Genomic DNA, 11,785 nt, shown 5'->3' with positions numbered 1-11,785 from the left:
TAATTCTGATCATGGTGGTTGAGTTGAGACCAACTGTGGATTCACTCCCACTGCTTGTGAGGAGGTATGTTTTTGGGAAACTACATAACTCCTTGGGTGAGTCCTGTGGGTTTCTTATCTTTTGACTCTGTGCAGTGGGTAGGACATGCCTTCAGGTGCTCAGGATCCAGAAGTCAATGGACAAGACCTGAAAATTACAGCAAAGGAGGTAAATAGTCTTCCCCTCTGTGCTTAAGGCCGGAAGTTTGGCTAGCTATGAAATACAGTTACCTTTCTATGTTTTCTGATAGTGAGGGTCAAAGCATGTAAACCAAGGCTTGTGGATACTCTCCAAACCTCTTCTCTTGTGTTTGCCTGAAGACCCAAAGCTCAGCCCCTGCTGAAGCTGTAGGTGCACTTAATCTATACTTCTAGTCAGACAGTGAACTCCAGAAATTCAACATTACCCACAAATCACCAATTTGGTGGAGGGGTCTTAAAATCCAGGCTAGCAGGTGAGATAGTAAACACACCTAAATAGAAGCCAGGCAGCAGGTATTGGTGTATCTGAAGTTAAATTAGAAAATTGTGATTTGTTTGCTCATAGTCTCAGCTGAAAACAGCTTATTTACTGTTTTCTCTTGGACTTATATATAGTATCAGGTGCTTGTTTTAGCAGTGAACAAAAACTCCTAGTGGTGGATCTTCATAGGCAGCATTTTCAAACAACCTTGGCTTAGTAAGAAGCAAACACATTTTCAGCCCAGTAGGTTGGAATTATAAGGTACTAATTTATTTGGCAGAGGGCAAACATGTCTCTCTGGAACCTGCATTTTCTAGTTGCATGCCATGTCTCTACTTCTGAATAGGTAACCTGTCATATGGATCCATAAGGGAATAAGTGACATCTCTTTACCCTCACGGTACGGAATGATGTCGTTCGATGGGCCATGGTATCTCCCTTTGTCAAGGTCAGCAGGAAGGACCTTGAGGGAGGGTTGGAGCCTCTCCTTTTCCTGGGTTAAGATGTGGTCTTACCCAGGAACTGCTCCGTATGGTTTATGTGCCTTCTATTACTTCATCAGATACAGTATTTGGGCTCAGAATAGCTGTTTGCAAGCATCTAGCTTGGCCCAGCCTCATCTAAAGCTCATTTTGTAAGGAATAGGTCTGTACTGGGATATACCAAGTACCTTCACATAATGCACCTTCAAGTTGTGAACATGTGTTCCCATGTCGTCGTGTGAGTTCACATACCTGGCGTACATTGTCATGTGCTGCATCTTCTATAAGTGCTTTTGTGTACTCACAATACTGTAGAGAATACGGTGTTTACTTCAAGCCCAGGATGTCTGGAAGCAAGTGTAAAAGCAGCAGTGATGTAGCTGGTACTGTGCTTAAAGTCTGTACTAGAAGATGAGACATGTTTGTGTTTTTTATGTATTTGTGTCCAAAATATTATAAACCTATACAGTTCAATATATCTGATTGGATTAGTTGGGTATCTAGGCTAACTTTGTTGGACTACAGAAAAAATTGAACTTAGGAATGTGCTCTCAGAACAGAACTTGTTTGTGTGTAGGGGACTTACTATATAATCTTAACTGGATTGTTTGGTACACCTGGGGGATGGTAATCTGTGACCAGCGCACTACAAACGTGACCGGGAAACGCTCAGTTTCTAATGCCGAGATTCTACCTGGAAATGACTGTCACCCTTCAGCAGTTCTCAAGAAAGAAGATGCCTTTACTGGACATCAGGGTCACTCTTACTCAGAGGTTCGCAGCACTCAGGCTGCCAAGAAAACAGCAACTTGACCTCTGGTATGGGTGCTCCACAATGAGTGATCAGGCTTGTAAAGGTAAGCCACATTTTTATAAATAAACCATCATGTGTTAAACTAATCTTACTTCTGTCAGATGCATCCCCTGAGTTAAATTCCAGGGTGGAACAGCTTCAGATGTCTCCAGTTTGAGTCAGAAAGGATCTCTGGATTTAAATGAATAGGAGGCAGAGACCTAGACGGGACCTAAAACCATTTCACCATGGAAAAAAAAAAAAAAAGGACTGGGGGTGGTGGTGTGAGTATGAAATGACTATTAGTGGGAAAGGCTGGTCCCATGAGACCCAAGTCTGATAGTGCTGTTGATGACTGAGGAAGGAAGCTGGTCTGTATCTTCAGATGACTAGTTGCCTTTCTGTGATCTCAAGTTGACTTCCCACCTGGGGCAGCTACCTCCTAGCTAAGGGCTTCCAGTCACCCCAGCCCCATGTCACCAGTGCAGGGTGTGGTCTCCTTGAGTTGCCTCCACTGGAAGCTGAGCAAGTAGACCCCCTGTTCCCCCTCTTTGGCAGTGGAAATGCCAAGTGGCTGTGGAAGTTACCTTATACAGGCGAGGTCAGAGGCAACCACACAGGTAAGCCACTCTGCCCCTTAAAGCAGTTCATACCTAATGCTTACATGTGGACGTACCTTATTAGCCACGAACAGCAAGACCTCTTTCTGAAGACGGAAAAACATGTACCAAGGGGCTGCTGCATTTCTCCGGTGACTAAGAAATGATACCTGGTCTGGCTTCAGGATAGCATACACTGGTGTTGAGACTATAGCCTCTGGACCTCCCAGTCAGACTTCCAGTCCGCCCAGAACAAAAACCCTCAAAGTCCAAGAGTGAGTTTTTTTGTACAATTGTTTATACAAATCCAACAAAGGTAAAACGGCATCAGGGAAGGTCTAGGAAAACAACACCTTACGACAGTGGCACTTACGATGCGTAACTTTACAACTGGGCAACAGCCATGGGCTAAACCTCAAGTGTGAGAACTCAGCTCACTTCAAAGGAGAGAAGAAAAGAAAAGGCTGTGGTGGGTCATTTATTCTATTTCTTGACTCACTGTATAAATTAGATCTATGTAGAATATAAGAGCTCATGCTGGAGCAAACCCCTCCTGAGTGCAAAGGCTGAAGTCTGAATTTCAAAATTTTGAGGGGAAAAAAAAAGGTGAATTCTATACAGAGGAAATTTAGCAAAGTGTCTCTCTCACTTTGACTATAATTTACATATATCCACATCATGCTTATGCAATTTCTTGACATACAAAGTAGGCTCTCAACTTCCAGTTAGACATGCTTTTAACTAGAGGTCTTAGCCTGCTTTGCCGGATCTGGGCATGTGTATATGTGTTTGTATGAAGTACAGGGAAAAGTTCTCTCCTACCTTAAGGAAACCAGGAAAGTTGGCAATCTCAAAACAATAAAAACACTGGTATGCATTCAAACCTTGCATAAATAACTTTTAAACAATTTGTACAAAAATAGTTCTGCATAATGTAAGATGTAACAAAACCAAACAAACATGTTGAGACGGCAGATGTGGTGTGTGGTCCACTTTATGTTGACACCAAAACTCCCCAAAGTTGCCAGGAGTAAGGTGTCCGAAACTAAAACACCACCACCCCCCACAAAATTTCCTAAGCTCATGCTTCAGTAAGAGAATGTCGCCCAAGTCCATCCTCCTCTCCAACAGGAATGTCTTCTCGGTAAAGGCCTCCTGAGCAATGGTCCAGAAAGCAGTGCGGTTTTGATTCAGAAAGACCAGAGGAAAGCACCAGGCTCGCTCATCCCCCAAACGGTGGCGGACTGGCTTCTCCCTCGGCGAGACTTGCAAAAGGGAATTGTCTGGGGTTTGTTGTTCCAAGTTCCAAATTGAAAATATTTAAAGGCCCTCATTTTTGTAAAGTCTTTCCCCTTCCCCTGGCGTCTCCCCTCCCCTCCCCTACCCCATATTTACATACTTGTCCTTGGACTAACTCAGTTTTTGCAGGAGTTTTTCTTCCACTTGCCCGAACTGGACACTAACAGACATTTCGGCTATGAACTGCTCGCAGCCTTCCTTGGTAACTTGCTTGCAGTACCTCAGGTCAATGTGACAGATATTCCCACAGCGTTTGAAGAAGGACAGGCACTGGTCAGTCACCTTATTGCAGTCTGGAGGGAAGAGGACACAGGTGAGATGGAGGAGGCGTGGAATTGAGGACACCCCCCTCCCCCAAGCAGCTCTCCTGTTCAGTCTCCTCAGATGGGGCCTGGTTTCCTCTGCCACTTACAAACGTTCATACATGCCTGAAAAACACCACAAGTTCCGAGTGAAATTGCTCAGGCTCTTGTCCCATTTAAGAGTCTTACATGTATACATTCTCACATCAACAGGTCCTGTCCATGTTGTTTTACAGATAAGAGCACATGACACACGAAAACAGCTTGCTTTTCATGCCTTTACTCCTGCTGAGGAACACCTCTCTCTGCACACTCTTGTGTGCTTACCTGCTCATTCCCAGGGAAGAGATGCTTCGGAGTGAGGACACTGTAAGGCCATCCCAGGACCCTCCTGCTCCCCTGGACACTGGCGCTTTACTGCAAGGCCCACATGCTTGGTCCCCTCCATGGAATGTCTACCTCAAACCCATGCAGGAAACCAATGCACCAGAAGTGGCTGGAGAGATTCCATCCACAGAGAGCAAAATCGGAACTCCGAACCCTCAACCGAGTATTTCTATCAATGTGGACTTAGGGTCTGTCATACTCTTTTCTTAGAACTGAACCCTCAGTCAATGAGCTGCAGTGCCAGCTCTCATCCAGCTGAGGCCAAGTCCCTACCCTGAGCCCGGAGATGCCTTCATCTCAGTGGTATTACTGACCTTGGCTTGTCATTGCTAGTATGCATACTTTCATTTGCTCTTGAATTGAATGTTAACAGTAAGGACAAACTGCAGTAACGCACATGAGGCCAGTGCCAGCTCCATATGTCACAGTGCCTCCAGCTTAGGAGGTGGTACAAAGAAGTCACGTCACAGCACCCCACAAGTCATCAAAGAGCACTCTCCTCAGGTCTGCACAACATCCTTGCACAAATGCTCAGTCCTGGATACACATTTCAGACAATGTCAACAAAATCCAATCCTGAACAATGAACTCATGAACTTAGAACAAGTGGTGATGGAAAGCTGAGTGCCTCCCATGCTAGCCAGGCAGATGGCAAAGTGACAAGGATGCTGCCAAAGAGGTGACTTGGAAGAGTAACACCTCAGATTTTCCAGGGGTATCCCCTTACCTCATAATCTCTCAAATATTTGCCCACATAATCTTACTGTAAAAGTCAAGTGAGAAGGATGGTGTATAAACCCTGTAAGGGGAAGAGGTACAAAGCTGGAAGACTCCCCAGAAGAGGGGAGTTCGTCTCTGGGCAAGAGAAAGGCTCTAGACTAGGCAGCACCACTGTGGAAGGCAGGAGGGCCCACTGAAAAATGGGGGTTACAGGGAAATTTACCTGCTGACTGTTGAGACCCCAGACTCCTTTCCTGCCAAACCCTGGACTGAACCCTTCAGTTGGGAGGTCAAGAAAAGTGTCCCTGGGCAACTTTGATCAGCTTAAGAGGATAGATGGATAATGGATAGATGTCAAGTCTGGATTTCCCCAAAGAAACAACCCGTGCTGACTGCCCAATGACATCTACAGTCAATCAGCTCCCACCCTGTCCCAAGAGCAGCCCGTCAGCTGAAGAGAAAACCACATGCTGAAGACAGAACTGAGAGGAGCCCCAGGCAGGCCCACTGACTGCTTCTGAAGGAACGCATGGTCTATGTGGAGAAGAAAATACAACCGCCAGTATCCTCAGGACGGACATCTGGATCCAAGAAACAAGAACAGGCCACTCCCCAAAAGTCCTGAGAACTGTAGCTGTCAAGTTAAAAATACAGGCTAAACCATGTGAGAACTGCCAATATGTGACTTTTGACCTACATAATAAAGCAGTTTCATGTGTCTGAAATGAAAAATTCTCTACAGCTGATCCTTGAACAACACGTGTTTGAACTGTGCAGGTCAACATATCTGCCCATGTGTTTCAATAGTGGTTGAACCTGAGGTTATGGAGGACGTGTGAATACCAAGGGCCAACCATCAGTTACATTTGGATTTTCTACTGCACAGGGCTCCACCCCTAGCACCTAAGTTGTTCAAGGGTGAACTGACTATGAACTGTGAGAAGGGGAAAACCAGAGAACAGAGCAAAAAGACAAGAGGTGGGGAAAAAGTAAAAGTATCAAAAGACTATTAAAGAAAGAAAACAGAAGGGAAGGAAACTAACTCAAGGAAATTTTCCAGAACCACAGAACATATTTCCCAAGTTGAGAGATTGATTATACCTTATAACATGAAGGTATAAAAAACCATTTTAGACACAGAAGGTCTGGATTATGTTCTCCAGCAAATGAACAGATAAACCAAGAAAGAAGATACAGGACCAAGGAAAGAGGGGCCCCTACACAAGACAGAGACGAAGGAAATCCTAGGAAGCAGACATGCAGATGGCAGAGGCAGTCGAGTTCAAGTGGGGGCAGGAGGAAAGAAAGCTAGGAGGGTGGTTTCTTACAAGACTGGTTAAGGGCCTGATAAGTTCATGAGGGTAAAGAATAGTACTCGAGTCTGTTATAGAGTCTGTTCAGAGACTGAGCAAACAAAAAGGCAATTATTAACTCTAGGGAAAACAAAAAAATTGTGCAAGGAAAGAAACATAATACACACTTTGGCTCAACACTAGACAACACATGCATGGCCATAATGCGGTAAATAACAGTGACTTAACCACACAAACTGGGAAGATTTTGGGGTGGGGGAGGCGGCAGTGGAGAGAATTTCAGAACAGTAATCCTTATGCTCTACAAGGCAAGTTAACAAAAAGAGCATCTGAGTAAAAAATAAACAAGAAATAGCAATGTAGGCTGTTTGGAAAAGTGGAGGTAAACAAACAGCAAGAGCTCAAAATTTGAAGGTGGTTCCTCCAGGTGAGAAGCAGGGGAGGCAAGGCACCAAAGTAGCTTCACTTTTGCTACCAGACCTGATCTGACCACACTGAAGGACCTGGCAATGTGTCAAGCGCTTTCCTTTCTGTGGCAGAGGCTTATTTTACCATTAACTAGTTACACTTACAGGAAGAGAAAACGTGTTCAAAAGAACCGAGTATAGAAAAGACTGGGTATGGAGACGGGCCTTCATGCGTGTCACAGCTCTGAACACAACAGAGAGGCACGCATGCAGGCTCTGAGACGAAAAGAGGCGACTGGACTGTGGCGGAAAACAAAATGCAAAAGATGACTCACACACACGTATCATGGACATCCTCTTCGCTGCAGGGGAGGGGGATTTAAACCGGTATCCCTGCTATATACCCTAGTGACCCAGTCAGAACAGGGGAACGAGTTCATTACTACCAAGCACTTAGAACAAGCTGCCTCCCAGGACCTTCTCCACGAGGCAGCCCAGCATCACTTCAAGACCAACAGCTGACTCACCTCAGTGTGGCTCTCTGTTCACTGCCTCCTTGGGAGGCCACCACCCCACTGCCACCCGCCACTAAAACTCCCTGAGGAGGCGGAAGGGGCCTCCCAGGCACCAAGGTACAGCTTTAGCTCAAGTGAGCCAAACCTCCCCGCTCCCAGTCGGATGGGGCATTAGCAACAGGAAGGAGTTTCTCAGGAATGAACACGGGCTGAAGAGACAAACAGCAAAAGAGCATGTGAATGCTGACCAAGCCAAACAGCAGATTACACTGTGTCAAAATAGAATTTACATGAGGTGAGAGTATCATTTATTACTTGCTAATTTCTGGAGGGAAAAAAAAGTTTGTTTTTTTTTTTGGTCTCATCCAAATCTCCCACACCTAACCTGACCATCCTGAACCATCAGACCAGTACAGGATTATTGGCTGGGCTGAGAATGGGTGGCGTCACCTTGGTCCACCTCCCTGTTGGTCATGCCCCAAGCTCTTAGGAACTAACTCCAGCCCCATCAGTAAGTGAAGTGAGGACTCACTCCACTGTGGGGTTTTCTCGTCAACAACGGGCCCCTTGAGAGCAGAGTCAGGAGGGGGACACGTGAGCAACAACAATGGCAGCCATCAAGCCGGGCACTCCATCCGCCTGGCCTGGCTGCACTGCCAGGCGCCCTCCCACACCGGCTGCTGCCCGGCACCAGCTCATCCACTGAGCCCGAGGGAAGCTTTTCTAGCCCTTATTTTGGGTCAAGAGCCACTTCTATGTGCTCATGTGCGCTCACTGCTACTGGCACTATTTTTTTGTAGCAATTATTTAAAATCTAATAATGCTTAATTGTTTCATGTGTTTCCCTGCTAGACTAGGCCGTGTGTCTGTCTTGTTCCATGATGCATCACAGCACCTAGGACGTGACCCTATAACAAGAGGCAAGCTAGTATTTCCCTACAAATGTGAAATGCCCCCCCACCCGAACCATAGGGTCCTGGACAGAGCCCCGAGGGTGCCCCTGACTGACCTGACAGGTTGATTTCGGTTAAGGAGTCCCGGGTGGTGGTGCCCACAGCAGTGAGCAGGTTGATGGACTGGTCAGTGACGTGGTTACAGTAACTGAGGTGGAGCTTGGAGAGCAGGGGCATGTGGCGGATGATAAGCCGCAGGGAGGCGTCCGTGATGTCCAGGCCGGCCAGACGCAGCTCCACAATGTTCCGGAGCTTACTCCGATTGTCCATCTGACCTGAGAGGGCAGGGTAGAAGAGGCAACGTGTCACCCAGACATGACACTCTACAAGGCCCACCCGCCATACGGGACACCTGGGTTTCATTCAGCCAGTGAGTATCTCCCCTAAAAGATCAGGACTGGTTCCAACATTTAAAGACTGGCATATTCCACATCAAGTTTTACATTTGCAAATCCTTTAAAAGTCAGAAGATCTACAAACACAGCCTGCATTCCACCTTCAGTGCTTGGCCAATTAAAGCAGAGATAGCACAGCATCTCTGGGTCAGCAGTTTCCTCTTTGAAGGTGTGGGTGTGCAGCAGTGAGCCCTGCAACCTGTTCTAGAGGGCTCAATCCCTGAGGCCCTGCCCAACCACAAAGACCCCGATGCTTCCGAGGCTCAGAGCTCAGAAGAACAAGTGAGCAGCAAAGCAGTCAGACCCACGCAGAGCTCCCAAAGTGGCATGATGGGAGCCGCCGCCCTCTCACAGCTCCCTTCTGCACCCAAAGCTGACTGAGAACAGAAGGGCCAAGGCCAGAAAAGGCTTGAGGACACAAGTACCAGATGTGTCTGTGGTGAAAACCAGATCCATCAGCACAGCTTGATCACACCACCTTTACCTGAGCCGCGTGGGCCTGGCCCCTCACCTGGCCTGTTGTCTGTAGGCGGGGACAGGAGGTCCCGCATCTGGGCGTCCTTCAGCCCTTCTACCCACTGGACATCCAGGGTCCGGAGCAGTGGACAGCTGGAGCTACAGAGGGCAGAGACTGCGATCCACGAGCAGCCGGACAGCACCAAGTCTCGGAGCCCTGGGGGCACAGAGAGGGGGCCACAGGTCAGGTGACACGCCCCCAGCCCCCAATACTGCACTCTGGGGGGTCCCTGGTCCAGTGCTCACCAGGCAACCGGTTGATGAGCCAGCTCAGCTGTTTCTTGGAGATATTGGTCCAGCTGAGGTCTAGGGAGACAGGCTGTCGCCGGATGATGCCACTTAGCATCAGGGGCGTGATGGACTTGCAGTGGTTCAAATCGATGCGGGTCCATAACCGCTTATCGCAGCACCTGGGGGCCAGGCCCAGCAGAAGGGGCAACATCAGAGTTGGGAGCTCACTGGGGGAGCCTCCTGCATGGCTGTGGTCAGTCCCCCACCTACCGAGCCCAAGGAGAGGCTCCTTAACTTTGCCCTCTGGACTCTTCTGTTTAGTTTCTGTCTTCAGGCTGCTCTGGGGTCACAGCCCTTCCCCCCACCCCCTATGGAAAGTACGAACACCTCTAATGTATTTACTGGGGGCTTTATGACACCTTCCACAGATCAAATCTCAAAACAACCCTGCAGCATGCCTGTTCACAGATGAAAGTACATTAACTTGACCAAGGTCAGAAAGCTGGGGACTCTCAAAGCAGGAATACCAGGAACTGGCAAGGTGCCCTTAACCTGGGCTCCTATTTTTTTTTTTGGGTGCCCTACTGCTTGGTATATGGGATCTTAACTTCCTGGCCAGGGATTCCTATGCTCCCAGCAGTGGAAACACGGATTCCCAACCACAAGACTGCCAGGCAAGTCTCACCTGAGCTAACTCTTAAAGAACAAGAATACCACTTGGTTCTTAGTTCACCTCCCAAGGGGTTAAGCTAGGAAAGCAAATAGGGTTCACCTCTTTCAACAAGACCACACTGACGGGACTCTGGAACTCTCTGAGGATACTGAAGCTGGACTGACTTAGAAGGCGAGAGCATGATAAGTGACTCCCCGTGGGGATGCCCCAGCCCACCCGGGTCTAGCAGCAGCCTGGCCCCCTGGTGCCTCCCTGTCTGAGCTCAGCCCCTCACCAGCGGTTCCAGGTCTTGCAGACCCGCATGCAGACACACAAGTCTTGGTGGCTGAGGTAGCTGAAGACGGCCATCCACACCTCCCTGTGCATGACATGGGCTGCCCCGTCATCCAAGGGCAGCGAGTCGGGCGGGGGGCTGATGGGGGGCGGCCGGATCACATGTCGCTCCATCTGGATGCACTTGGGCGGGGACACGGAGGGAGGGGGCCGGGAGATGACTCGGGGCGGGCTGCGCAGGCCGGGCCCCAGCTGGTGCCGCAGCTCCCGGGGGGTGCCGTTGAGCCCCTTGCTGAAGCGGTGGGGGCGCTCGCAGAGGCCCAGGGGCCGCTTGGGCTCCTCGTTCTCGCTCTCAGGCTCCGACTTGATGGGCTGGTGATTCTCCTGGGCCAGGCTGCTCTCCGTCTTCTGGATCTCCTGGTTCAGCTCCTTGCTCAGCTCCTTGCTCAGCTCCTTGTTGGGGAGCCGCCGCTTCCGGCGCATCTTCACCTTCTTCTTCTCCTCGGGCCCCTCCACGCCCTCTGTGCTTGGCCCGGCAGTAGGGGAGCTGGAGCGCGAGTGGTCGCTCTCCCTGGTCTTGGGGGGCGCCTCGGGTAGGTCGTCCTCTGGTTCCTGCTTGAACCGCCGGAGAGGCTTGTTGGCCAGAGTTATCCGGTCCTCGGCGTTCTTCCAGGACCGTCGCTGAGGAAGGGGAGCACGGGAGTAAGTTCCCAGGCCCGGGGCTGCGCCCACCCAGGGCCTCCTACCCTCCAGCCTAAGACTACTGCCCCAAGAGAGGTTCTGGGACAACGGGGCAGGGGGTGGGTGGGAGATGGTACCTTTTTCCTGAAAAGCTTATCTTCTTTGCCAGGTTTTAGCTGTCATGGGAAAGAAAAGATGCAAAGCTTGCTCCCAGGGGTCGCGGGATTTGGTCCCCTCCACACGCAGCCCCACCAAGAATCCACAGTCTCTACAGAGCAGAGGCTGGGGGGTCACCTTCCCAACAAACCCCCGTCTCCTCCGCTCTGGGTGGGCCCTGCCTGCTGGCTTTAAGGAAAATCTGGAAGTGGCGGGGGCTGATGGAACTATCCCCACCCACTTGACCTCCCACCCCTGGACAGACCCAGGGATCCGCAGTCGCCCATTCAGGTCCGACTTGGCTCTGGGAGCCAGGCCTGGAGGCAGGGTCTGCTGGATTTCCCTGCCGAGCCTTAATGGCTAAAGCTGGGAGAAGACAACCGGGCGCCACCTCGTGGCTGGTGCTGGAAGGGCCGGTGGGTGGAGCAGGGCCGCCAGGATCCTCCGAGGTTCCCCAGATCCACAGGGCTTCCCTGCGGCAGCTTCAGCTTCCCAGGCCCCACGCCGGAACCATGAGCCGGCGACCTGGGGCTGGGGCCTGGGAAGTTACGGTGAAACGGTGTCTGGGAGCGTCTGCGGCAGTGGGTT

General features: G+C 49.9%; 1 protein-coding gene across 2 annotated transcripts in view; it reads right to left on the bottom strand.

Moving 5' to 3' along the window:
• Positions 1-2,655: 2,655 nt before the first annotated feature.
• Positions 2,656-11,785, bottom strand: part of KDM2B (lysine (K)-specific demethylase 2B) — a 119,183-nt gene continuing 110,053 nt past the window's right edge. For both annotated transcript variants that reach the window (XM_010841340.1, XM_010841341.1), the window contains 6 exons: positions 11,179-11,217; positions 10,362-11,041; positions 9,430-9,593; positions 9,179-9,340; positions 8,329-8,547; positions 2,656-3,968 (listed from right to left, as the gene is read on the bottom strand). In XM_010841340.1, coding sequence (XP_010839642.1) covers positions 3,787-3,968; positions 8,329-8,547; positions 9,179-9,340; positions 9,430-9,593; positions 10,362-11,041; positions 11,179-11,217 — 1,446 coding nt within the window. In that variant the 3' untranslated portion in view covers positions 2,656-3,786. The remainder of the gene's footprint in view (positions 3,969-8,328; positions 8,548-9,178; positions 9,341-9,429; positions 9,594-10,361; positions 11,042-11,178; positions 11,218-11,785) is intronic.

This window comes from Bison bison, unplaced genomic scaffold (genome assembly GCF_000754665.1).
Source record: "Bison bison bison isolate TAMUID 2011002044 unplaced genomic scaffold, Bison_UMD1.0 scf7180017864160, whole genome shotgun sequence".
Classification (NCBI taxonomy): domain Eukaryota; kingdom Metazoa; phylum Chordata; class Mammalia; order Artiodactyla; family Bovidae; genus Bison; species Bison bison.
Note: the sequence above shows the minus strand (reverse complement) of the source record. Positions and strands in the feature narration are given on the sequence as shown.